Source organism: Peromyscus eremicus, chromosome 14 (assembly GCF_949786415.1).
Source record: "Peromyscus eremicus chromosome 14, PerEre_H2_v1, whole genome shotgun sequence".
Classification (NCBI taxonomy): Eukaryota; Metazoa; Chordata; class Mammalia; order Rodentia; family Cricetidae; genus Peromyscus; species Peromyscus eremicus.
Window position 1 is genome coordinate 81,138,106 of NC_081430.1, and position 26,750 is coordinate 81,164,855.

The 26,750-nt window shown below is 49.3% G+C and overlaps 1 protein-coding gene across 3 annotated transcripts in view; it reads left to right on the plus strand.

The window, feature by feature from the left end:
• Positions 1-26,750, plus strand: part of Rgs6 (regulator of G protein signaling 6) — a 515,794-nt gene that overhangs the window by 475,771 nt on the left and 13,273 nt on the right. For 2 of the 3 annotated variants that reach the window (XM_059279351.1, XM_059279350.1), the window contains exons 15-16: positions 14,454-14,543; positions 18,263-18,316. In XM_059279351.1, coding sequence (XP_059135334.1) covers positions 14,454-14,543; positions 18,263-18,316 — 144 coding nt within the window. The remainder of the gene's footprint in view (positions 1-14,453; positions 14,544-18,262; positions 18,317-26,750) is intronic. The other variant, XM_059279349.1, reaches the window with a different exon arrangement.

The window sequence follows — 26,750 nt, forward strand, 5'->3', positions numbered from 1 at the left end:
TCCAGCACAATGGGTGGCTTGATATCATCTTCATTTGGTGGCTGACAGGAGTTTTTGTTTTGTTTCCAATGTCTTTTAAACTCCTGAATTTAAACACATTTGATGTGTTTTATGATCTGTTTTACTGCTTATTTTTATTGATGCATGGGTTTTACCATTTCAAGCCAGTTGACTTCTTCTGAGGTGACCCCGTTAATCTTTAAGGTCATCCGAATAGCAAGGAGCCTCCACGGTCCTGTGTACTGTCCTAGACCTGGAAAAAGCCCTATCTCTAAGGACCCTCGATTCTTCTTAGTGGCAAATGGTTCCTAGAAGCCACACTGTGGGCAGTTAGTGCTCGTGGACGCTAAGTTGTTGGTCTTTTCTCAGTATTTTCAGTGGACAGAGTTAGGAAATATATTGTAATTTGTAATAAGGATACATTCAACTAGGCACACCTGTACTTCCAGCAGTGGGAGACTGAAGCAAGGAGAGAGCTTGGAGTTTAAGGCCAGCACCCCCACCTCGTGTGTGTGTGTGTGTGTGTGTGTGTGTGTGTGTGTGTGTGTGTGTGTGTGTGTAAAGAGAAAGAGAGATCATGAGTTCATGTTGACACTTTCATTTGAGATTTAGAATTACTGGGGGCTCTTCCTCAATCTCGTCTTGTTTACCCCCTTTCCTCCTTCCTTTATGCTCAGACTCTAGCCCTCAAGGACCCCACAGATGAAGTGTAATTACTCATCTGCTTTATGCTACAATTTCCACAGAGCAGTCTGAGGGCCAGACAATGTGATCGCTGCCTGGGTCTTTAACTGTTACATAGTTTTTCACAGTTTGGAGGCGCCATAGTTAGCTCAACCAGTCTTCCCCTCCTAGATGCTTGTGCTCTTCTTTAGTCAAAGAAGATTTGATGAGAGAACTTGAAAATAAGTACACTATACCTTGATAAGATAGTGAATACCGGCCGGGCGGTGGTGGCGCACGCCTTTAATCCCAGCACTCGGGAGGCAGAGCCAGGCGGATCTCTGTGAGTTCGAGGCCAGCCTGGGCTACCAAGTGAGTTCCAGGAGAGGTGCAAAGCTACACAGAGAAACTCTGTCTCGAAAAACCAAAAAAAAAAAAAAAAAAAAAAAAAAAAGATAGTGAATACCTGGTCTTCATTAGTACAGTTCTAGGTGATTTTTTGGGTCCTTTCAAATGTGTTATGTCCTAGGCAAGCCTGTGAGGTAGACTGGACAGGAAGATGTATCTAGACCCAACTTCTATAAATTTAAATAAGGCTCCCATTCTACACCATATCCCATTCCTAGGCTCTTCCCTGTTGCTCCTTAAGTGTGTTTCCATGCTGGGTGGTGGTGGTGCACGCCTTTAATCCCAGCACTCAGGAGGTGGAGGCAGGTGCATCTCTGTGAGTTCGAGGGCAGCCTGGTCTACAGAGTGAGATCCAGGACAGGCACCAAAACTACACAGAGAAACCCTGTCTCGGGGAAAAAAAAAAGTGTGTTTCCGCATACAAATTTGCATCCCTAACAGCCTGACTTTAGGAATGTCACCTAATGTCCTAGCTAGTTTTATGTCAACTCGACACAAGCTAGAATCGTTGGGAAGAGGGGAAATAGAGAAAATGCCCTGCCAGATAGACCTGTGGAATATTTTTGGTTTTTGATTGATGGTTGATGTGGGAGGACCTGGCCCATTGTGGGTGGGATCACCCCAGGCAGATGGTCCTGGGGTGTAGGAGAAAGCTGCCCAGTAAGCCACACAGCTCCATCGGGTGTACTTCGCTTCCCACCTCCAGGTTCTTGCCGTGACTTCCAGCCCTGGCTTCCTTCAGTGATGGAGTATGACCTCAAAGCTGTAAGCCGAACAAACCCTTTCCTCTCCAAGTTGTCTCGGTCACAGCGTTTTCTTACAGCAATAGAAACAGTAACTAAGACCCCTAAATCCCCCAAGCCCTCCTTCCCTCTCCTACAGAGCAGAGATAGAGCAGAACTTCTCCCTTGGATGAGAAGTGACAAAATGAAATGACCACAGTGTCTGGACCACAGAAAGAAAAGGAAAGCATTTACTGTTTTATTTTCCTAGTGGCATTCATGTGTTTTAGTCTTTCACGCTGAGCACATTTAACAAAAATTTCAGATCTTTTCATATATTAGCACACAGAGATAACCCCTCTTTTGGTATACAGATGTTCCTTGACTTATTATGGATTACACTCCAACTCATTCATGCTAAGTTGAAAATATCATTAAGTCAAAAGATGTATTTAATACACTTCACCGACCTAGGGTCTGGTTGAGCACCATGGAGGCATGGAGAACACTAGAGAACATTTCGTTTCTCCCTCTTGGGCTCCCATGGCTGAGCTGTAGCTATAGTTTATGCCGATACCACCCAGTGTTAGGAAAGGGTACTCGCCACATAGCCAGCCTGGGAGAAGATCAAAGCCCAGCATGAAGTTGGTATGAGATACATGTAGCTTTCGCACAACTTTGAAGTTGAAAACCTGTAAATCAAATTATCCCTGAGAACCACCTGCCATCATGTAGGAGACACCTGCACTTCCTTCCTCAACATGTTGGGTCTGCTCAGACTGTCGTGACACGGTCTCAGACTGGGTGACTTACGGGAACGTTTGCTCATCTCGGTCTTGAGTGGGGAATGCTGGGATTAGAGTACTTGTGTGCTTCTTGGTGCTGACCCTGTCCTGGCTCCTGGACAGCTTCCTTCTCGCTGTGTTACCTCATGCGAGTAGAGAAAGCTCTTTGGTCACTTCGTGTTATAAGAACCCCAACCCCATCATGGGGTTCCACCCCCATGACCTCATCTAAACATCATTGTATCCCAAAGACCTCACCTCCTTCCAACACCATCATATGGGGGAGTCAGGCCTTCAAGGACATGAGTTTTGGAGGGACATAAACTTAGTCCATAACAGGGTGATTATGAAAATAAGGGAACTCTGTCTTTTATATGGAATGAGAGAGCAGTTTTAAAAAAACTAAACTTCTCATGTGAAGGACTAGATCATCTAAACTTTAGGTTTATGGGATACATGGTCTATGTCATGACTGTTCAGTCTACCAATCAAAAACTGCTATGATACCACAATGGAAAACACACACACACACACACACACACACACACACACACACACACACAAAGAGAGAACGAGAGACAGAGACAGAGATGTGTGTGGCTGTATCCCAAAAAGTGTATTTGTTGACAATGAAATTCAACTCATAATTTTTCACACACACACACACACACACACACACACACAATAATTGTTTTAACTATTTAAAAAAAAATCCCTGAATTAAGAGCTAGATTGGAGCCACAGGCTACGATAGTTTGAACCAAGCAATATCGCATGAAAGTCATTGAAAAGCTTCAATGAAGCAGAGAGACAGAGAGGGTCAGGGACGATGACTCTACAGCTTCTCTGGCAAATTAGAAAGACTCCATCTTGGTTTGATCACAGCAACACTGTGATTAATCTCTGAGGACGTTTTTTGTGTCAGCATGGAGTGCTCCCAAGCAGGAGCCACACTTGCATGGTGACAACCACAGCTTTACCTTCCTAGCCAGCCCAGTCACCTGCACCAAGCAGAGTGTTACGGCTTCGAAGCTTCCAGAGATGGAAAGGGTGTAAAATCCCGTAACAACCTATGACCTGCCGGCCAGAACTCTGAACGACTTCTCCTAGCTTGCTGGCCAGGAGTCTGCAGCTGAGCCCTTCTTGGCTTGGCGTTTTAGTGCTGAAGATTTGTCTGCTCCCCCACCCCCGAAACCTGGAGAAACTTGAGTCTCCAAGCCTTTACACTTCTTTCCTCACTCACTTTATCCATCTGCTAAGTGGGGATAATGACCCCTACACCATTAGAATCACCCTGCTTTGAGACAGGAACTCTGTCAGGCTACCACAGTTAGTCTTAAAATAGTGACCCATGAAAATAAAAGCAAGAGCCTGATTCTGGTGACCAGCAGTCAGGTGAAGAGATCTAGGTGGGGTGCGGCATCTCTAGGTCTCATTGGACCACATGCAGTAGAGTAAGTTAACTGCCTATGCTTGCTTCCTGGGAGGGTTTCCCAGGACACACTCTACCAGCACGGGCCCATTTGCTGATCCATTTGGTTCTTTTGACAATTTGGGCTGAGACCAAACCTTCCATAAAGGCCCGCGGGCTGTGGCTATCGCCCTCAGCGGCTTTCTGTGCTGTTCCCATTTCATAGACTTCGGGGGTAAATGGGCCATGGATTGTTTAAAAGGGCTGGATTTTTCTGCTCTCAACTGTAGGGTATCAGTGAACTTACCCCATTCCTTTCTTGTCCTGAGATCTTGGACAAGGTCTTTGGGCTTTTAGACCTCCTCATCTGTAAAATGAAGATGATGTCTTTCCACAGCCCAGTCAGTAGGATTTTAGAAAAATCAGATGAGCTAAAAGCTCTAAACATTCTTTGAAAAGATTATAAGTGCTATAGATTTGTGTGACCTCACAAATAATAATGGCTTTATTGTTCCCTGGGGCCTTATAAATCCAAGCTAAGATCAAAGGCACAGTGGCACACTCCTTTAATTCCAACACTGGGGAAGTAGAGGCAGGTGGATCTCTGTGAGTTCAAGGCCAGCTTAGGCAACACAGGGAGTTCTAGGGGTCGGGGGAGTGTGTGTCGTGAAACACTGTCTCAAAATAAAACAAATAAAGTAATTCTATCAACAAGGCTGCTCTTGCAGACGCAAGCTGGCATAGTGGTGGCTCGTGTGTGTAGTCCCAGTACTTGGAAGTTTGAGGCAGAAAGACTGTAATGAGTTCAAAGCCAGCCTGGCTACATAGTGACTTCTAGCCTACCCTGGGCTATAAAATGACACTCAGTCTTAACAAAACAAAGAAACCAAACTGTGGAGGTCCTTGGGTGTCCTGCTATAGTACTTGCGCATGCTCATCCTAGAGCACTCATCCCAGAAAGCATTGGAAAGGGTAAATCAGATGGCTGCAATCCAACGGATGGGATTAGAGAGAGAAAGATCTGAATCTTGGGGATTGCTCTTAGCACCTCGCTAGCAGGTTTAGGGGGCAATAAGTCACAGGAAGTATAGGAACCTAAGGCCTCCTCTGGGGACATTTGTCTCTTTTAAGCCTCTGTGGGCTCTGAAAGATGATAGGAATCCAGTGACCAGCCTGATGGCTGTGTAGCTTGTTTTTAAAGCCTCAGAGAAGCCAAGGATGGTCCAAGGACTGTGTCTCTAGGTCATTCGATCATTTGTCTATTCACCATCTATTGATTTTGTGACCATCCATCCTCCATTTGAGTTGGAAAACCCTGACCTGTGTGGGGTGACCTCTATGATGAAATTACACAGGAAACAGGAGGTCTGAGTGGCCCATAGCCATAAGACAGAGCTTGCCTCAACCGTGCATCGTTCTTTATAAACAGAACAAACAGGTCACTGAGATCAGGTTGGATTGGAAACCTGTCCTTCAAATGGATTGACAGTTGAATCGAGCAGAGTAACCTCCCTCATTGGCTTTATGGCATGTACATTCCCACCTTGCCTTCTTAACTGTCCAAGCTCCACTGCCTCCCTGACCTATGCTAATGCTGAGACTCCTACCCGCTCCCTGCACCTGGAGTGTCTGGACCTTTGATGGAAGCAGGAATCGGTTTTCTTTGCCTTTTGTAAGTGTCTAACCGCACTAGGGTACCACTCTATAAGGGGGTTCAAGTATTTCAAAAGCAGATGTCTTGCTGGGCATAGTGGCTCCTGCCTGTCATCAGAGGCAAGAAAACCACTTCAAGTCTGAATCTAGCATACATAGCAAGATCCAGGCCAGCCAGGGATCCATAGCAAGACCCTGCCCCCACGAACAAGCAGACAAACCAACCAGTGTCCTTGAATCATAATACTCTTAGCTGTGTCTGTCATAGTAAAGGGGAGGGTGCAATTTGTCCCTTAGCTTTCAACTTCAAAGAGCCTCGAGGAGCCACCGTAGTAATCAATAAGGACCAGCTAAATTATGTTTCTAATTTTATGTTCAGCAAAACTTGGAATATTCACTATGTGCCAGATGTTTGAGGCACTGGAAATCTGCAGCTGTATAGGCAGGTCTCTTGCTGGAAACAGCCCTCAATCTCCGTGACCTGAACTCTGCAGTCCTCATCCATTCATGGACTGGTCAAAGACTTCAAGGCCAGAATGAGGTCTGGGTGATAAAAAGACACCATCAACTCTACCCCCATCACGAGCAGACAGGAAGCCTCTTGCCAAGTGTCTGTGACTATGTAAACTTAGATGTTTAAGATCAGTTTGATGGAGGAATGCCTTTCCTCTGTTCGAAAGCCAATGTATAGGGAGTAAGGTTTCATGTTGGCCCTGAGAAGTCCTCTGAAGCTGGAGAAAGCTGTCCATCTTTGTTTTGGTGATACCCAAGTGGCATTGTGGGCCTATTTCCTGGTACAAATCCTCTATCAGACACCATTTCCTGGCCCATTGTGTAGCACACTGTCTTTACTAAGGAATCCCATCGCAGCTTGCTTGGGAGGTTACTCACTGTATTCTGTGGGTGGTGTTATTTCAGGACGACAAAGAGCAGAGGGATGGATGAGTTTGCAAAGGACAAATCAGTTGTTTGTGAGCTGGTTCTGTTCAGCAGGCGTTCCTGGAGAGAAGGGAGCAGAGAATTAAACAGTAGAATTTCTGTGTTGCTAATTCTGAGCATAGATTTCTAGTACCAAACCCTTAAAGAGGGAAGGAGAAACAGTCTTCTGTGTTAATATGTGGGAGGTGGAAGGGAATATCAAAACCTGTCTTTGTTGCCCTTAGCTCAGAGTAGGGATAGAACAGCGTTAACATTCTGTGCCTTGGGCCAGTAAAGTTGTATCTGTGAGATACCATGCAGGGTGGATGCAAGGAACCATTTTCTCTCATATTCGTATATGACTTCCCATTGATCTCCTATGTGGAAACAAGCACCCCCGACCCCCATCTTCTTAGAAGGCCCAAGAAATCCAAATGGAGGCTTCTCATGTAAAATCCCTAAGTCATCCAAAAAGGCATCCCTGGGGCTATGGATGTAGCTTCCTGGTAGAGAACTTGCCTAGAAGGTATGTGGGAGGGCCAGGGCTCAGTCCCCAGGACTGCGAGAAGAGCGAAACCACCCCCAAGCTGGCCTGATCAGTCTTGGTTCATTGCTGTCCATGTCGCCACGGCTCCTCTTCCGTCTGCTTACCAAGCAGACACTGAGCCGTGACACACTTCGAGTTCCTTCCCGCCATCATTTGTTCTGTCCTGTAAGACCCATCCTGAAACCATTTAATTTTCCTTCGGATTCAGCTGACCATGCGCGAGGCTTAAGATCTTTGGTTAAAGGCAGTTAAGAGTCTCTCAGAAGACTAGGCTCAAAGATCCAGACTTGCACGTCCAAGGCAAGTTGCTTGTGAGCTGCTCCTGCTCCTTGATGAGATGCCAGAGCCTGGGGCTTGGCCCTTTCCACTGCTAACAGTGGTGGTGGCGGATGGTTCTCAAAAGGGGACGGTAGGAAGGGGTTATCCCTAGCATCAGGCTGACCCAGACTTAAGACTCCAGGAGGAAGCCCCCACACCCCTGCCCCTTCACGTAGAGGAGCATACTGTATCTCAGCCGAGCGACGCTGGTCCACTTTAAGCGACGGCCAATGGAAAGATAAAAGCCTTGAAACCCAGCACGTGAAGGAGGGAGGAGTGTGGCCTCTGGGTTCAAATGCTGGCTCTCTGCTACCGCTGAGTGAGACATCCGTCCCACCTGGTCCGGCTCCGGTAGCCTTGTCTGTAAAATGGGGCCGTTTAACTACCATTTCAGAGCGACCAGCGTCACAAAGTGCAGCTGAACTCTGCTCCCCGGTCCTCTTTGCTCCAAATGGCTGCCTTTCTCTGGAATCTTCCCCCTTCTGTCTCATCCGCATTGCCTCTCGCATGCACAATCATAACACAAGGTTATCATTATTACTTGACGTGTATAATCATTGTGTAATGCTTCTGCTGCTATTTCTGCACAGAAAGTGTGATTGACAGGTCTAGAAACGGGCCAAGTGGGGACTTGAATCCAAGCCTTTGGCTCCGGGCCCAGTTCCTTCTCCTTTGGTCCCCTCTACACAGCGCATTCTGCCCCTCGTTTTCCTTCAAGGGAACCTGACAGCCCCCCAAGGATGGCTATTACACCAGGAAGCTCGGGAATGGAGGGCCACAGTGAGGCACATACACCTGCACAAAGAAAAATAGGACACTTGAAAAATCACAAGGAGGGCTCTTGGCCGCGATGCGCGTTCCAACTGAGTGGTTCCCACTCCAGGAAGGTGTTCTGAAGCTAGAGGATGAGGGCTGTGCTGTTTTAGGAGCTCACCGCCCAGGAAGAGACATAATGATATTCTTAAGAGGTTCAGCTGTTCCGCCATGCTGCCAGCCCAAGGCCTCAGACATTCACGTGAATATGCAACCCTCCCCTCCCCGCACCCCCCTCACCCCTCTCACCAGAAGCCCAGTGTTTTGTCTAAAAGGAAAGGACATTTCCAAATGAGGGCTCTTACAGCAAAATATTGATTTGGAGCAGGTGTGGTCTGGAGACAGTGTGTTTTTCTTGCTCGCCCCAGCTCCTACGCGTTTCCGAGACTCTTACTGACCTCGGCCATCTTGCTTCTGCCTTAGTGTCCCAGGCAAGCAGAGGACCCATCTACAGGTCAGCTGGGACCCAGGAAGAGAAAATGAAGGAGATGTGTTTCATCAGAGGGTGTGAGTCCTTCCCACCACTGGAAAGTGTGTGGCTAAGACACCCATGTGGTTGAGGTCCTAAAGTACTGGTTTCTTAATATAGACAGACCCGTTTTTGTCCTCCGTTTGGGAGGTGTCCGGGGGTAGGCGTGTTCATGTGGTTCTGCCTTTTTGCCGTCCACACTCATCTCCCCAGTATACAGAGGGAGATGAGGGGAGGGGGCAGATAGTTGATAAGCAGGAGGGAAAGAAGCCGGAAGTGAGGGTAAGACAAGAAGACCAGAAAAGGCAAAAGAAGAAAGGAGCAGATTTTTTTTTTCTCTCTCTCTAGCCCGTGTTTCCTCACCCAGGATTTGGCTGAGTTTACCAGTGGCCCCCTTGCACTTTGTGATGTAGATATACATTTCCCTTAGGACCAGTTGTCGGCAGGACGGTGGAAACGCACCCGAACCCCTCATAAATCAGCAGAGGTCACTGCCAAGAGCTTTGTACACTTGCTGTCCCTGGCAGTGATAAACTCGTTGCATTTGGGAAATGGCCAGAGACCCTGAGTCTGATCTTAATTCTCATTCCCAGAAAAATCTCGGCTCTGGGTTCGCCCACCCCCTGTTTACTGTCTTTGTGTTTCCCAGACAAAGCTGGAAGGAACACACTTTCCTGACATCAAAGGCAGCATTTCTTTGTTTGGGGGAGGAGGGACAGGACAAGGGAGTCACCGAATCCCTAGGCTGTGGGAAAGCCAGGCTCAGGCCAGAGGGACGCTGGCACTGTGGGAGATCTGCAGAGTGTCAAGAGCCTGTCAGACCTGAATGCTAGAGATACTTTCTCTCTCTCTCTCTCTCTCTCTCTCTCTCTCTCTCTCTCTCTCTCTCTCTCTCTCTCTCTCTCTCTCTCTGTGTGTGTCTCTGTGTGTGTGTACCCACGTAGGGTGATTTGAGGCTTCATACACTAGTAAAAGGTTATAAGAGAGGTTGGTGGGGGCCAGACAGTGGCACCCACCCTCCAGCAGGCTCACATTGCCTACTTTCTCCCTCACACTGTCCTTGCCTGGGTGTGTGACTTTGGAGTTGGCCACTTGGGGAAGGCAACAGCGGTGTCCACACTTTTCCCTGGACTCACACTGACGCATGGCTTTGGAGAGTGAGTCGTCACCCTCTGTTGGCCCTGGGCTGTCCTGCCTACTTTGTGGGGTCGTTCTATGCCAGCTCCTTCCCCTTGGTCCTATAAAGCTGAGATTCATCCTTCTCAGTGTCTGCTCAGACCCTTCTGCCTCGAAGAGGCGTTTTCCAACCGATGGATCTTTCCCCACTCAGGAAGATCATCAGCTCAGCCCCAGTCACACTCAAGCACAGCAGCTGTGCTTGGTCGCCTTTGCAGCCCTTCGCTCAAAAGGCTGTGTGCATCTGGGTGAGACGTCTTCTTGTCCACAGACTCTCAGCTATGTGAAAACACAGCTCTCTTTGTCTCATTCAGACTATAACCTCATGGTCAGACTCAGTGCCTGGCACCTACTAGATGCTCAATAAATATCTGGTGAACGAAGCCATGATTAAATGTTGAAGCATCTGCCTTTTCCTGCCCTATTTCAGGTGACAAGGTCTGTTTTGTTAATGAACCGGAGTTTTCCTGCCGGCACTGAGGTAGTAGGAATTAAGCAGATCCAGGTTGAAGATTGTTGCGGAGGCCAGAGGGCCGGGCTAGGAGAGGCCTCCCTCTACCTTGCAGGGAAACAGAGGGCTGTGAAGTATATACTCAGCATTTGGATTCCTAGGAGAAGCCAGAAGAAGCAGCAGAGACGCATTGCTTTAGAGAGAGATTTGGAAAGGGTCCAACTATTGGGACGGGACTTTGCAGATGACTCAGGAGCCACCTGGCTCTGCTGGCCAGACAGAGATGATGCCTGATTAAAAAGAGAGAGAGAGAGACAGTAAGTCATCTTTACTCAGAGTTAACATTTGCACCTATGATTTTAATGGTAGAGCAATTTAGAGATATCAAGTGAAAGCAAAGACCAATGACACCCCTGGGTCTAGGCTCTGGGACTAAGCAGGATGTTTGAGCTAAGAGGTTCACAGACCTTCGTAGGGAAGATGAGCCTCACTCTCCTTCCATACAGGGTAAGTGAGCAGATGCTTAGGCCAGCCGTAACTAACGCAAGTGTGGAGCCTTGTAAACGTGAACATTAAACTCCAAGCAAGCATTTTAGTGAGCCAAGAAACTGTGCATTCGTGTGTTTTCTGTTTCTGTATCAAGCTACTTGAGGATGGGTGTGTGGCAGGGTAGAAAAATGTGTTTGGTTTGGTTTTGGAGCCTGAAATTCTAAGACCAGATAACGCTGCCTGTTGGGGCTCTGGTGAGGACCTCCCTACTGTGTCTCAATATGGCGGGGAGTGTGTGAGGAGAGAGCACACAATGAGAGAGCAGGTGAGGGTGGGTTCTGAGCCTTTGGGGAGCACGCTTAAGCTAATAGCCAAACCACCCGCAGTGTAAGCTCAGCTAAATGTTTGACCCTGTAATGGACAGGATGCATCTCTAAAAGGTGAAGACACTCTGTCCTCCATCATCCAGGGACTTAAGCCCATCCAGGGTGGTTGTCGGGGACCTGGATACTTCTGTGAGGTTTTCAGAAAACCATTTCACGGTAAGGTTGTTAAATGAGACCACCGTCTCCGAAGCAGCCACTGTTTAATTCCCCTGCGTGCCCTACCCGTCCATTTCCATTGGTGAGGATGCCACCCAACTTTTGTAAATATGGGGCATCTAGAGAGAATGAAGCCCATCCCAGGATCCTTTGGGGTTCCACTGAGGATGGGCCGCAGAGGTTTCTGGCATAACCATCGCATTTCTTGTGTTCCATTTTCATTTTATTTGTTTATCGCTGTTGATAACTGACAAGTAAAAAGTCATCTGTTTCCATGACGTAAACATGACGTTTTGATACATGTATACATTGAAAAATGCCCAAATCAAGTAATTTAGCATCTGTATCATTCCACATGCTTAGTTGTTCTTTTACTAAGAAAAATTAAAATTAAAGTTTCAAAATTACCAGATACTGTGATGAACTGTAGTCAACCACGATGAACTATAGATACCCTGAACTTACTCCTCCTATCTAAATGAAGGGTTTCCCCTGTGGCCCAGCATCCCCCAGGCTCCCTTCCCGGCACCCATCACTCTCTCTGTGTGCCTTTGTGAGGCTGAGGTGTTAGCTTCCGCGTGTGAGCAGAGTCAGGAAGCATTTGTTATTCCGTGCCCAGCTTATTTCCTTTCGCCTAGGTTCATCTACACCGTGGTAAACGACAGCTTTTCTTCTCAGGGCTAAAGACTATTTTGTGTGTGAGAGAGAGAGTGAGTGTGTGTGCATGTAAAATATATTTCTCACGTTTCCTTTATCAGCTCAGAAGCTGATAGGCACCTCAACTAATTCTGTGTCTTGGCTATGTGCCTTTTATGCTGGGTAGGGAAGAATCTTGGCACAGCCTGGCCATTGTTCCAGGGTTCTCTAGCCAGGCTACTAAAAAAAAAATGCAGTCCCCCACCCCGCCCCACCCCCCAGGGCTAGAAAGAAGATTCAGCAGTCGAGAGGACTATGTGCTTGTAATCTAAAGAATCTGGGTTCGATTCCCAGTACCCACAAGGCTGCTCACAACTGTCAGTCCCTGGGGAATCTGACACCCTCTTCTGGCCTCTACAGGCAATGCATGCTCATGGAATGCAGACATACATGAAGGCAAAACACCAATACATATAACAATTAAATTAAAATTAAGAAAAAAAAAATGTGTCCCCCAACTGATGTGAGGGCTCTGCCTCCTCCATACATGGTATCCTCTGGGAAGAGAAGCCAGAAGGAGGTCCCCAAGAGTAAGTCCTGACTCTCAGCTGGGCTGTCTTTCCTCACTGACCAGCCTTCCATTCTCTTTGGCACTGAGGCCTTTGCCCAGCTTTCTGAAGGGACAGTGAGCACCGTAAGGGGCAAAGCATCCTTTACCAGGACAGCTACCAACGAGTGCTCCGCCATCTTGGATGGCCCACTCTCCCTCCCAATAGCACTGTTCTTGGGACAGACAAGCTTGCTCCAAGAGACAAACAATCCTTTCTCCATGTCTCTCTGTTCATGGGCCAGGATTTTCTGCCTTTGAGAAGAATAGACTGGGAGGAAATAACACATGCCTATAGGATTTAGCTGCGTGGCGGGGGCCATATGCTTGACCAAGGCCATGGGTCTTCAAAGAGCCTTGGAGAAGCCACCACATCTCCTCCTCCTCCTAGATGCCACCCTTAGGCCTGGCATATGTGCCCATATGCTCCATGATCCAGTTGTGAAGGGTCACCTTCCAGGCCAAGATGATGGCCCCAATGTGCACAAGCTGATTCAATTACATTGTTGTCTCCAGGAGTGTGTGTGTGGTGGGGGGGCAGGGGAGTATGCACGTGCATGGTATTGTGCACACATATGCAGATGCCACAGAAGGAGGTCCAGTATCCTGCTCTAATTAAGTCTCCACTTTGTTTCCTTGAGACAGAGTCTCACTGATCTTGGAACTAGGCTGGCAGCCAGCAAGCCCCCGAGATCCAGCCCACCTGTCTCCGCCCCCTCCCGCCCTGGGTTTGTAAGTGCACACACAGCCACGCCCAGCTTTTTCCGTGGGTGCTGGGAGTTCAAACTCAGGTCCTCGTGTTTGCACAGCATGAGCCCTTCTCTACTGCGCCACCTCCTCAGAACTCTCTAGGCTGCTTTTTGAAGCTGTGCTTTTTAGCTAGAGACACTTGCAGACTTCCAGAAAGTTGTTAAAGAACACAGAGATGGACCGTTTATCCAACTCCCCAATGGCAGCATTTTGCAAAGCTGTAGTAGACTATTGCATCTATTGTAATGGTGTAGCAGCCATACACTGGTTTATACAGCACTCCTGTGTATGTGTACTTCATCCTTCACAGCTATATATATCACCTATGTGGCTGTGTCAAGATACAGAACCACCCATCGCCACAAAGAGCCTTCCTGTTGCCTTGTATAACCACCTATTCCCCCATTCCCAACTTCTGGCCCCCACTAATCTGTTCTCGATTTCTCTAATTTGTCCTTTTAAGAACATTCTAGCTGGGCGTGGGTGGCGCACGCCTTTAATCCCAGCACTCGGGAGGCAGAGGCAGGCGGATCTCTGTGAGTTCGAGGCCAGCCTGGTCTACAGAGTGAGTTCCAGGAAAGGCGCAAAGCTACACAGAGAAACCCTGTCTCAAAAAAACATTTTAAAAAAAGATAGAGAGAGAGAGAACATTCTATAAATGAAATCAGATGGTGTAATTGGGACCAGCTTTTCCGCTCATTGTAATTCCCTTGAGATTCTCCCCGGTTTTGGAGTGTACCAGTAGTGCATTTTTTTTCCAACTGTTGCCACTGTGGATCCCACCACGGCATACCCCAACATGGCACCCAGACCTGATTACAAATCCTTCGACAGGCAAACCTCACTGGTCTCTTGCTCTATAAGAGAAAGACGCCATTTTGTTTGTTTCTTCATGTCTTGGTTTACGTGTGACGTGGGAGAGGTGGGACACGCTGCAAGATTTCCTAGCTCCATTCAAGCGTTCCTAGGTGCGTGTGCCTAGCGTCCCCCCACCCCCTACCCCCCACCCCCGTCCCCAGGTCTGTTGGACTCTCGCTTCTTTTAGTTCCCACTGACAGTTCTTTCCCGTGTCTCCCTACCCCTCTCCTTCCCCAGGAGCACATCTACAAGCTGATGAAGAGTGACAGCTACGCCCGCTTCCTGCGGTCCAATGCTTACCAGGACCTGTTGCTGGCCAAGAAGAAGGTACCTCGGGAAGGGCAGGCTTGTCTTTCTTAGCACTGTTGACCCTCGCTGCTGCTTGCTGCTGGTGTCAAATGAGAGTATCATCCCTTGGGTTTTGATTTCTTTTTTTCCTTTCTTCTCTGCCCTTTTCTGTCTGCTCCCCTCCAACCGAGAACAGAGAGGACGGTTACCGTCCCAGCCTCCCCCAGCCAATATCCAGGCTATGGCGTTCTGCCTCTGTGCCCCATTGCCTCTGTCTGCCTGTTTTCCATACAGTGAGGGGAGGGTGACCCCATAGCCTTGCCACCGTGGCTCAACCCCAGAAGGTCAGGTTGGCAGTGACCCAAGCAAATCTCTAAGGATATCAGGGAGACTTCCACTGTCAATTCCATTCAGCCATTCCCAACAGTCCTTCCCTCTCTAACCAGACTAGAAAGGGAGCACATGAAGTGAGGATTGGAGCACCCCCATCCTGGGAAAGAAAGGCTTGTCAGTTTTAATGGACCCACCAGATATCTGGCTAATCCCTAAAATAGGGCGTTGATCCCTTCTTGCCGTGCCCTTCCCTTCCTCACCATTTCTCTCAGGTTTTACCCAGTTATTTGAACCAGGAAGTCACCGCATCCCAACCACGTTCCTCCGCTTCCACTTGGAATTAAATCGTGGCCCTTGCAGCACTTGGAGTCTTGATCCACAGAGCCCCATGACCCTCAGTGTGCCCGTGACGAGAGTGCCTGGACCGGGGACAAATGTAGCGAGATGTCTAGGGAAAGGAATGCAGAATGATACATGGGCTAGGAGAGGGGAGGGCAACCTTGTATGCACTTCAGCTCCAACCTGAAACCCATGTGTGGTTAAGTGTGACTCAACTTGCTCCAAATTCTACCGCTTCCGTTCTCACCACACACACACACACACACACACACACACACACACACACACACACACACACGCACGCACACCTTTCTTCTTCTGGTCTCCGAACCCTAGTCCCCAAGCACATAGTTGTCCGTCCACAGGCTTTCTGTCAGGTGGCCTTTCAGCCGCACACCCTTCTCTGTGTATTGGCAACTGTACTTCCTGTTCGCCTGTCTGCCTATCTGGTTGGTGCCATGTAACTCCAGAGTCCTGGAGGGCACTTACTTCCACCTTCTTGTTCTTACACAACTCCCAGAAGAATCCTAAGACTGAGAAAAATGAAAGGACTTCTAGAAGTTCTAGAGTCAAAAGCTCAGCTCTGTTGGTTCCCAAGTCCCTCCTTTGATATAGCTACTGGGACGGAGAATGTGAAACCTGGGTTTAGCCATTCCCCCTTCTGGTGGATGGGTTCTGGTAGAGGGGGATGAGGCTCCCACACACAAGTGGCTCCAGTGCCCACTTTTTTAAGCACTGCAAGAAAGACCAAGGTCACAGAGGCTTTGGGTGCTTATATCCCAAGTCTCATGGGAGAAAGTCAAAGGAAAGTTTTCTTATTTCTTGAGACTCAAGTCCCCTAAACGGACCATAGTTTGGGGACATTTAAGGCTCTAGCAATTTCACCACTCTGTGCCTAGCTACATAAACATTTAGAGGACAGGTCCGAGGCCCCTTAGTCTCCCCATGGCTGTGGTCAGGGAAGGTGCATCTCAATCCAGAAGGCAGGCTGACCTAGCTGAGTCTGCAGATCCTCCCAACACAGCAAAACCTCCAGGAGGTCAGTGGAGTGAGGCAAGAACTAATCCCCTTCCTGAGAAAGGTTACAAATGAAGTTCATTACAGTTATCCCCCAGCCCTCAATTTAAGGGACGCTCTTCCAGCAGAAAGCCAGGGTACCCGCTGATCGCTTTCCAATACGGAGGAGTTATTTCCCAGATGGCGGTATGTTCCTATCCATGCATTTCTGAGAGTCTCCAAGCATCAGATTTGTAACTCAGCACCTTCAGGAAGGCCCAGAGCATCTTCTGACTCCAGTGGTACTCGTCCTGTGATAGCAATACCCACGTTTTAAAAGGGTGTGTGAGATTCCCACCCACCCTCTAGTCTCAGAGGGTAAGACTCGGCCTCTGGTTCTGGCTGAGAGCCACGCCTGGTAGAGTCTGGAAGCACAGCCTTCAGCTCTGGTGTCCTTGATCCTCCCTCTTTTCTGCTACCTGCAGAGGAGAGGGTAGTTGCTCTGGGGAACTAGATTCTAAGGGTGGGTGACCTGGATTTTGATAGACAACAATGTAGCAATGATGATAGGATTCCATAGCAACTCATGGGAAACCCAACTCTATGACCAGGGAATAAGAATGACAGTTCCAGAATTCTGGACCCGGAAGGGGCTTGACTTGACTCAGTGTCTGCCATCTGGTGTCTTTAGGATGAGAACTGAGCCTTGCCGTCTCCATAGCAGAACTCTGGATATGGGCCTGACATGGATCCCTCAGGTCCTATCTGAGAAGAAAGCCCACCCCAACTCTATGGTCACATGTCATTTGTCTCGTGTTTTCCTTCTGCCACTTCATATTTGTCTTTCCGGAGCTTGGCTGAGTCAGTAGGGGACATGGGTGGATGCCAAGGATGGCTGCCTTTGCCTGACCCCTCTGCTTCTAGCACATTCCAGATCCACAGACACCTAGCTTCTTCTTCAGTTCCCAGGTTGCAAGTATTTGCCCTGTGTGTTCGTGTATGTGTGTGTGTGTGTGTGTGTGTGTGTGTGTGTGTGTGTGTGTGTTGTGTGTGTGTGTATGTCTGTGCGCGTGCATGCATGCATGCACCCATGCTACTGTGTGTGTCCTCTGAATTTGTCAACCTCAGGCTCAGGACCTGAGACAGGGCTCTAATTTAAGTCAGCAGGTATTTGGGATAGGACTCTGTTCTTTCCAGGTAGGAAACCTGGGGAATGGGTCAGGCTCACACTGTGCCTCTTTTCCTGCTGAGAGGCCTGTAGTAGAACACTTCAGGCTTTTGCCCTCTCTCGCCTCTGCTCCTTGAATCTGAACTAACAGTTCCCCAGGGAGGAGGGTTCCCGAGCCTTCTGGAATACACCCTGAGTTCAGCTTAGAAGGGTCACTACTTAGGAACTGAGAGTATTTTCTGCTTGGGGCTCAGGCTTGTTCCCCGAGGCCTCAGCCCCCTTTGTCATTGCAAAGCACTTGAGTAGCCTCTCCTTGCTCTCGGAACATAGAAAATCATCAGGAAGTCGTTGAAGTTAGCAGATGTTCCTCTAGGCAGGAAAAAAAAAAAATCTCAAGAGAGAAAACAGCCCTGACACACACTCACAGATGAATTCAGAAGTCCCCAGTAGTTGCTTCCGGACATCCCATCAGTACCCCAGCACCACCATACATGGACAGCTCTCACTGCCAGTCTGCTCTGTGTCACCCCTTGGGGTCCCGTGTGGCTGCCCAGGGGCCTCCTGGCCACAGCCACCCAGGGCTCCTGCTTCCGAGCACAGCCAAGAGAGAGTAACAAGCAACCATCTCCAAAGGCAGCAAAGGCTCCATAGCACCACCCATGGCCCTTCAGAAAGCAGGTCCCTGCTCTCCCTCTCCCGGGCTCCAGAGAGGCAGCGTGTTTCTCCTGGGCTTCCATTCCCCTTCTCTCCATCAGCTCTGCCAACAGCTCTGGCCGCTTCTCTCTGCCCGTTTTGCCGCATTTGGCTTTTGTGTTTTGTTCTTTAGCTGTGGCTGCTGCTGTTTAGAAATCACGTGTAAGCTGAAGACTTTTTTCCCCCTGTATTTTTCTCCCTACCCTTTTTTTTTTTTCTCCCCCTAAAGCCAGAAAGTGAGCAAGGTCGTAGAACTTCCCTAGAAAAGTTCACTCGCAGTGTGGTAAGTTCAGCTGGTTTTCTGCCCTCCATGTTTCTTTTGCTTTTGGTTTTGGTTTTTCAAAAAAAAATTTTTTTTTGGTTGTCACCTTCTTTGGGGTGGGAGGGAGTCCAGTGCTTCCCCCTCCCCTCCACTCACCCCCCCCTTTTTCTTTTGCAAGTGTCTGCAGCTTCTCTTCCAGGAATGGAATTGCAAAAAGAGCCAGCAGCCCCCTCTGCAGAAGGTTCACAGCTCAGGGCCCAGCCTGAGCCCTGCCATAGGTGGGACCTGTGGCCTCTTCTCAAGGCTCTGAGCAGGAAGGGACCTTCCTGCTCCTGGGGCTGGGGCTGTGCATCTTCTACAGCGGCCTGGGGAGAAAGTCATGAAACAAACCTTGAACCAAATTGGCTGAGAACCGTCACTCACCTCAAAAAATTCCAAATTTCCCTCTGTGAACCCTGACAGTTGTGTTAGTGCGGGTTATGAGCTGCTGTTGCTGCTGCGTAGACGGCTTTTGCTGTGGGCAGAAAGCAACCGTGCTGCATGGGTTGTGGCGACGTGGTCTAGCTGGCGTGTGTGTGTGTGTGCTAGTGGCCTCTGCATGAGTACCTACAGCCCTGAAGGTCCCTTGTCAGCCTCATTTGCATAGTGTGACCTAGAAAGGAAGATAGTTACCGGGTCCCATAACTGTACCAAGCACTTCCCAAGGCCAAGATTTTTAATCAGTCTCTCCAGTCCCTGATTCTGACAGTGAGTACAAACAGGATCCAGGTTCACTGTCCCTGCAGGGAAATGGCCTTTCCCCTTTACACAGTAGCTTGGAGAGGCAGAGACTCACATAAGGACACAAAGGGAGGCAGGTAAGAGCAGTCCATGAGATCCCTGTGGGATCTATACCATGATCTGTATAGCACAGGACAGAAATATCTCCCCTTTCCATGGTGGTTTCTTCTCCAAGCCTAAGGCTTGATATACCTTGACTGGTCTAGAAGAAGCCATTGAGTTCACGGGACCCTGCCTGTACAATCAATATCAAACTGTTAGCAACCAAAGTAGCAGTTGGGGAGCACATGGAGCTGGCTACCTTCCCCTTCCCCAAGAGTGGGGCCCATTGATGCTAACTTGCCTTGTTTCCCCACCTCTGTCAAAGAGCAAAGTCCTTGTAAAAACATGACTACTGTATGATTAGTACCCTTTTAATCCTTTCTAAATAGTCTAAGAAATCCTGGGTGGAAAGCTCTGTAGCCATTTTCCTGTCATAGCTGGATGCATGTTAACGACATTTAGCCATGATTTTGAATTCACCAAATGTACACATCACAACACCTCAGGGAGATGGCAATTAAAAGATAGAAGCTCTTCTCTCTCTTCATAGATTTTCTCACAAGAGAAACCAGGAAATACAGACTGTGAGACCCATTGGCCCCTTGTCCTTACAGCTGATTTGCCGTGGTCACGTGGTCATCAAGGTGATACATGCACCGTCAGTGGCCAGGCCCATGGGACCTCTTCTGGCCCACAATAGCATCATAGAAAATGGGGCGGTCTTTCTGTATTGAGCTGAGGCCTGGATGCTGTAGCTGGAGAAGATTTAGAGAGTGAGTTTGACAAGTTAAAAGCAAGCTGTAGAGGCAACTGGGACTCTTGGGCACAAATTGAGAAAAAAGAGAGTCTTCTTTGTAGGAAAGCTGAGCTCTGACGGCCCTGTGGATGCTCTTCAGGTAGACTGTGAGGGCGAGGTATAAGAGAGGGAGCCTGGTACTTGGACAAGATGTGCAAACATCTTCAGATTGCTTTCCATGAGAAGTGGGTATCAGGATGGGCAAAGACAGTCTCAATGAAGCTCCAGGAGGAGCATTTACTGATGTCCCTTCACCTCAGAAGGGCTGTTGGCTCGGTGGCTCTCTGAGGTCTGTTGGTGAGCAGAACAGGAAAGCACCCGCCTCTCCATACATCTGGCACGCCGTGTGAATTCACAAAGAAGCTGTTGGGAAGCAGAAAAAAAACAGCCCAAGCTCTTGAGACTTAGACATTTATGTGACAAAAGGCTCAAAGTTTTAAGAACGATTCCCTGAGTTTCTTTCATGAAAAGAAGGCTCTACTAGGTGATACAGTCAGGCTTTCTGGTTCCATAAAGCCACAGATTGCCCTACCCTGCTCCTCATAACACCCAACTATAGGTTAGCTATAGGTAATACCCCTATTCCACAGATGGAGCTAAGTCTGGGAACACGGCCCATGGCAGTAGAGATATCATCCAACTCAGAGCCCAAGAATTTGGGTTCAACATCCTAGTATTTTAATCAAACATAACCAGCCAGCAAATATGCCTGTTTTCTGAATATGATGTTCACCAAGTATTCAACTTCTCTAAAAGATTTACATTGTTCATAAAGACAAAGAAGAAAAAGGGGAGGAGGGGGAAGATTTGCTTGTGTTTCCTCTGCTGACCACTAACAAAGTGAAGGGCTGGTTTGGTATCATCCCCATGTCACTCAGATCAATAGGCAGATTACCCATATTCACCACTGATGGAGAACGTGAAGGAAAAGCAAGGCAGTTCACTAATAAGGGCATGGGGCTGACTGCCATTTAGGATTAATCAATGGGCAGGGGATTTTGTCTGAGCAGTTGGAGAACCTAGTCAGCTGAAGTCTTATCAAGACTGAGTGTGAGTCCCCAGGAGCACGGCAACATCTCTTCATTCCTTGATAAAGGAGGGGCATCTGCAGAGAAAAGGCATTTCATGTCATGGTGGCCTGTCAAAGGCCAAAGGCATCTATTCCGTAGGAGTAATTGAGCATTTCATGGAGGCATCTAAGGCCATGCACAGGGGCCTGACCATCCCAAGAAGCGGTGCTGGGAGGGTTTCTTCCTCCAGTGGAGGTTTCATTTTAAGTCACCCAAGGCTTTAATGTGCCAGGAAAATGCTGAGGGTGCAATGCCAAGCATCACGTCATCTGGCAGACTGGAACCACAGAGCTTATCTGATGGCAAAGGCCAGGTTTTGAACCAAATGTGAATGAAAATCTTTGGTGGGCTGCAGCTAACCCATAATGCACCTTGCCTTAGGATGGAAAACAGGACTCCCTTTGGTGGGCCCAGCCCCATGTGACCCCTCTGGCCACTCAAATCACAGGCTTTGTCTCAGCCTCCCCTCTCAGCTACCTGTGTACAGTGAATAAGCCACACCATTGTACACGGTGGCCTTCTTCAAAAAGCTCTAGCTTCAGAGAGGACTATAATACACAGTAGCTCTCAAGGGGCTTTCAAACATGGGCTCAGGCCAAAGGAACCTATTTCAGAAAAGTCTAGAATCCGAGAGCTAGACGCCAAAGGTGTGAGGTGCTGAGAGACCAAAGGACGGGGCAGACAAAGCCAGGGGCTCCGAATACAGTGTCTTAGGGACTTACTGACAGGAGCATGCTCCGAGTAGCAAGAAGATGAAATTCCCACAGGTCAAGGTAGGAGGAAGGGGCATGTATGCCAAGCCAGACAAAAACGGGCCTTGACTAAATAGAATGTACCAGGACTTTCCCCAACACTCTTAATGTATCATATATCATACATCCAGGTTTCAGTGGCCAGTACCAAAAATGCTTGGTTGACTATCTCTGCTTTACATTTTTTATTTTATTTTATTAACCAGGGAAATGTGAGTCTGGTGCCCATGGAGTCCAAACAAGGGAGTCAGATCCTTTGGATTCAGAGTTACAGACAGTTGTGAGCCACCAAATGTGGGTACTGGGGGGGGGGCAGGGGCGGGGACTGAGCTCGAGTCCTCTGCAGGAACAGTACACACTCTTAACTGCTGTAGACTAACTACCGTCACAAACTTGGTTCGTCCTCTGTCACGTGGAATGACTATGGCCAGGGTTCCCTAGCATGCAAGGTGGCAGTTATAACCAAGATGTCAGCAGCTGGGTCAATCATCAGGGCAAGGATCCCTTCATGAACCAGAGCCCATCTTTCCTTAGTCTCTCTCACTAAGCCACTTCCTTTCCACAGTGGCTACAACACTTGAAGTCAGCATTATCCTTGTAGCAATGCCTTGCGGGCTGCTTTTGTCTCACGTTCTCTGAGGTCCTTTGGCGGGAAGCCCCACCACCACCACCACCACCACGAAGGAGAAGGCTATCTCCAAGTACGGACCACTTTCCCCTGCTCAGGACTCTATAGCCTGCCAGACTCTGCTGTCTTCCTGGTTTTGTGGTTGAGAAATGGTAGCGTGTGGGAAGAGAGGCGGGTGGATGGCCAGTCCTCGCCCCGATCTCTCTTTGATGTCGCGTTCAGAGCTGACCGTAGACTGACAGCAGGCTGATGCCTGTGCAGGGCAGAGCTCTGGCCAAGGACCAGGGCCTTCCGGGGAGGCAGGGCGGGTGAGAGGAAGCAAAGAGGCCCCAGCCAAAGAGCAGCAGCAATACCATTTCCTCTTTTGGATGGCAGCTGAAGCCATCTGGTGTGAACTCTGAGCCGGGGAGGAGAAAGTCCCCTGTCCCTTGCACACAGGATCGAGGAAGACACCTCGAAGTGTGATGGCGTTTAAGTCGAGAGAAATGGTGGCCCCAGCGTAGGTAGCTGGCAGCCACTCGTCCTTACCCTCCCCATTAAAGCCCCAGCTGCCCCCTTAAGAGTCCCATCAGCTCTAGTTATGGACTGCAAAGACAGAAAACACATACCTGAGCAGAGCCAGGGGCCACAGAGGAGAGGGGTGAGGAGTGGGTTTCTACCCACCCCTAGGAGAATGTGGCTTTGCTATGGTATTTCTTAGACTCCAGCAGTGAGGGCTGGAAGCAGAGGGCTCTTTGGCACATGACCAGTGGCATCTCTGGCTTTGGGCTTTTCATTCTTTGTGCCCTGCCTGCCAAGAAATGCAGGGTGGGAGTGGAGGAAGTCAGATGGCAATGAAGCCCAGGGAGCCAGCCAGCTGTCATCCCCTGTCCCCTCCCTCCTCAACAGAAAGCTAGAGGGAACCTGCTGGATGCAGGACTCAGCCTCTCACTGGGCCCTCCAGGCGGCTCTGAGGGACATGACTCCAGCTTCGGGCCAGAAGCAGAAGGCTGGGGCTTTCAGGAAGGGTTGAGGAACCAGGGTAGTTGACCCTGGGGCAGCATCCCCTTCTCCTGAGGTTGTTTCCTTCTGCCTCAGCATTTCCTGAGGAATGGCCTGCTGGAATGAGTCTTCAAACACAGACTCAGCAGAGGCCTGGAAGAAGGCCTGGACCTCAGTCAGAAAACCTTTGCAGGTCTCCAGCGAGCGAGCGACGACTGGCTGAAACATCTTACATAAGGATTGCCTTTGATGGCAAACAGTCCTCGGGTCCTTTTGAAACCTCTGTTCCAGACATTAGAGCCAGCCTCTCCCATCTATCCAACCACAGGGATACCCTGGCTAGAGACAGCTATTGTAATACGTGGGTGGGGAAGAGCGAGGCCTCCTTCCCCAGAGCAGCATCAATGTCTCCCGGGACTCCTCTGTGCAGAGTAGCTACTGCCTAGCTGTGTGATCCCAGACAAATAACTAGCCCTCTCTGAGACCTATTGTCCCCTCCCCTGCCTTCCCTATGTAATAGCTTGAACTGGTCAATCTCTAGCGTTCCTGTCCAGCTGAGAATGTTCTGCAGGTGTGCGCCTTTCTTCACACTGGGACTTCGGAGCTGTATGAATCATTCCTGAGGGTCAGAGAAGAGCTGCCTTTTTGTCCCATTAGCCACCTGATTCAGATGTGTCTGCCAGCCTTGGAGGTTGATAGTGGGTAGAACGGAGTCAGAAGTATTTACAAACCCCAGAGAGGCACCCGCAGGAGGACTGAAGCCACAGCTCCCTGTCTTACAGGCCAGGCCCTTCAACAGTCCAGAGCTCACTCCTGTGCTGAGTAGCTGGAGAGCAGGCAGAGGTCACAGAGAACAGGGAGCGGTGCCATCTTGCCTTGCCAGCTCAACAGTCCCCTCCTTCAGGTCGGGATGCCCAGTGGCAAGTGTCAGGGGCAGGTTGCCTGGGTCAGCTAGGCAGGACGGTGGCCCCAGGGTTGCTGCTGCTGAATCTGGGTACCGTGTGCTTCATGACCAGGAATGACGTGTGGCCATCTGGGAGTCATCACTGATGCCCTGTGCTTCCACAGGGAACTCTGAGCCTGTCACTGAACACTCTTAGGGATGAGTAAGGGGGGGTCTGGAAGATGACGAGGCTGCAGTTACAGTCAGTGACAGGCCAAGTCTCCTCTCGTCCCTGCCCTCTATTTTGGCCCACGGGAAGTGTGATAAAGCACACAATTAATAGCTGTAAAAACGAAAGTGTAGAAGTCTGTTTTTCATAAACTACCAAAGCAACTGAACCTGCCAGGCTGCTGGAAGGCAGGGAAGATAGATACCCTGATGAACTGATCGCCACATCAGGGTCTGGGAACAGGGAGGGGTTTGTTTTGTTTTATCTTTATACAGAGTTTTATTGCCATTTGGGGGCGACTCATCATCCCTAGACCCTGCCACCAGAACCCCAGTTGTTACAACTGATGATTCAATCTGACAGCTGAAAGCACCCCAAAACGCCCTGGCCACCCAGTACCAGTTCAGAGAAGAATCGTGGGGGTGGTTCAGCATCAAGACACTGGAGTGAGCACGTCTCTGGGATGGTTACTCCCTCCTACCCCTCAACCCCCACCCCCCACCCCCCACCCCGCCCACAGCACTGTTTCTGCCTTTCTCAGACCCCAGTGTGCCATGCAGTCAACTGAAAATCCAAGTCCTCTGAGGCAGAAGGGCTCAGCTGTGTGTTTACAGCAGCCGATTTCCATCCAGATCTCATCCCTGTCCGTCTGCCGGCGGGGCAGGCTGGGGGCAGACTCTGTATATGTGCCAGGCAGGGATCTATTTTGGGAGGTGACCCGAGCCCTTTGCCATCTTGTTGCCTCCTGGCCACCCCCACTAAGGAAAGTCAGCCTGCTGGAAGGTGATCTCACTTCAGCAGTGGCTGGTGGGGTGGTGGGATTTCAGCCTGTTCCTTGTCGCTGTGCAGCCAGACTCTGGCACATGCCCCCGTGTGCCCACATGGGAACCTCGTGGGCTCCCATCTGTCCAGTGAGAAGGCGGAGGGTAAAGGTGAGCCAGAACCCTGTGCAGCAGAAGGCAGGCCACTCAAGAGACTGTGCATGCCTCTTTAGGGAACAAATCTGCCCCAATCCTGCCAGCAGGGTAGAGTAGAGAAATCCACTTCCAGCCTTACAGGTCCTGGGAAGAGGACAAGGCCTTCCTACCCCAAGGTCAAGGAGACTCCACCCTATCTGTTCTCCAAATTGGAGAGTTGAAATAGAAGCAGGGGAGCCTAAGATCAGAGGACTAGCAAGCTAAGCAGTGAGATGTCCAGGTCTTCCCCCCTTCCTGCACAGAATGAGCCACTGTGAAAACAAAGGGGTAGGTACCAGCCTTTGTTAAGGCAGCTAATGAGTTTCTCAGGTTGCAGCGTAGTTAAGAACGCACAGTGTCCTAGAAGGAGGGCACACCTATGATGTGCGCCCTATAGGAAAAGCCCATAGGAGGCTGCTCGGGAGCCAATGGCCGCCTGGGGCACCGGAGGAGAGACTTGAGAGGTCAACCAGAGGGACTGTAGTGCTGAGGTGTCTGTACAGCCAGGGAAAGAAGGGTGACTGAGGGGTCTCAAGGCAGCTCCCTATTGGGTGGGAAAATGACACAGGGCCCAAACCACAGTGGATCTTGTACACTCCCTTATCATGACCAAGTCCTTGTGGTCCTAGTAACAGTCCAGTCTCAAACAGGAGCGGGCCTCATTGGCTTAACATTTGGCAGGGCATTCCATTCTCCTTTGCCTGGGTGACCCTAATAACAGCATCCCTATGATAGGGGGAAAAAAAGTTAAAAGAGAAAAAAAAAACCTGGTGTTAGTGAGATTTCAACCCAAAGATGGAAACTAATGTCTCCCCCTTGCCTCCTCTCCAACCCTCGGCGATTGTCATTTCTAGCTTGAGGCTGTGATAACAGAAATGGAAATGGCCAAACACCAGAGGAGTGCTCCCTGCCTTGCGGAGTGCTCCCTGACTTGTGGAGTGCTCCCTGACTTGTGCTGCTCTGGGCATCTTGTTGCTAACCCTCTGTATCTTATCCGGGGTTTGGGTAAGCCAGAAGAAATTCAGAGGAGCAAGGGACTCTGACAGTCATGCCAAGGGAGACAGGAGAGATAAAGATGTCTGACCTCAAGCAAACCCGGTGATCATCTTTGTTTCCCAGAATAAATGGGCCCATCTAGACTGTCCCAAAGGGTAAAGAAGAACAGGTGGACAGAAGGCATGGGGAGGACTACCCCACTGGAGAATATTCTGACAGCATTTACAAACTCCACAGTCAAGAACATTGCAGAGGAGCTTTCTGGGCTGAATTCTATAGTGTCTTCCAACTGGAATTCCAGTCAGCACTCAGTATTTCTTAAGGAACCTTGCCATGTTTAAT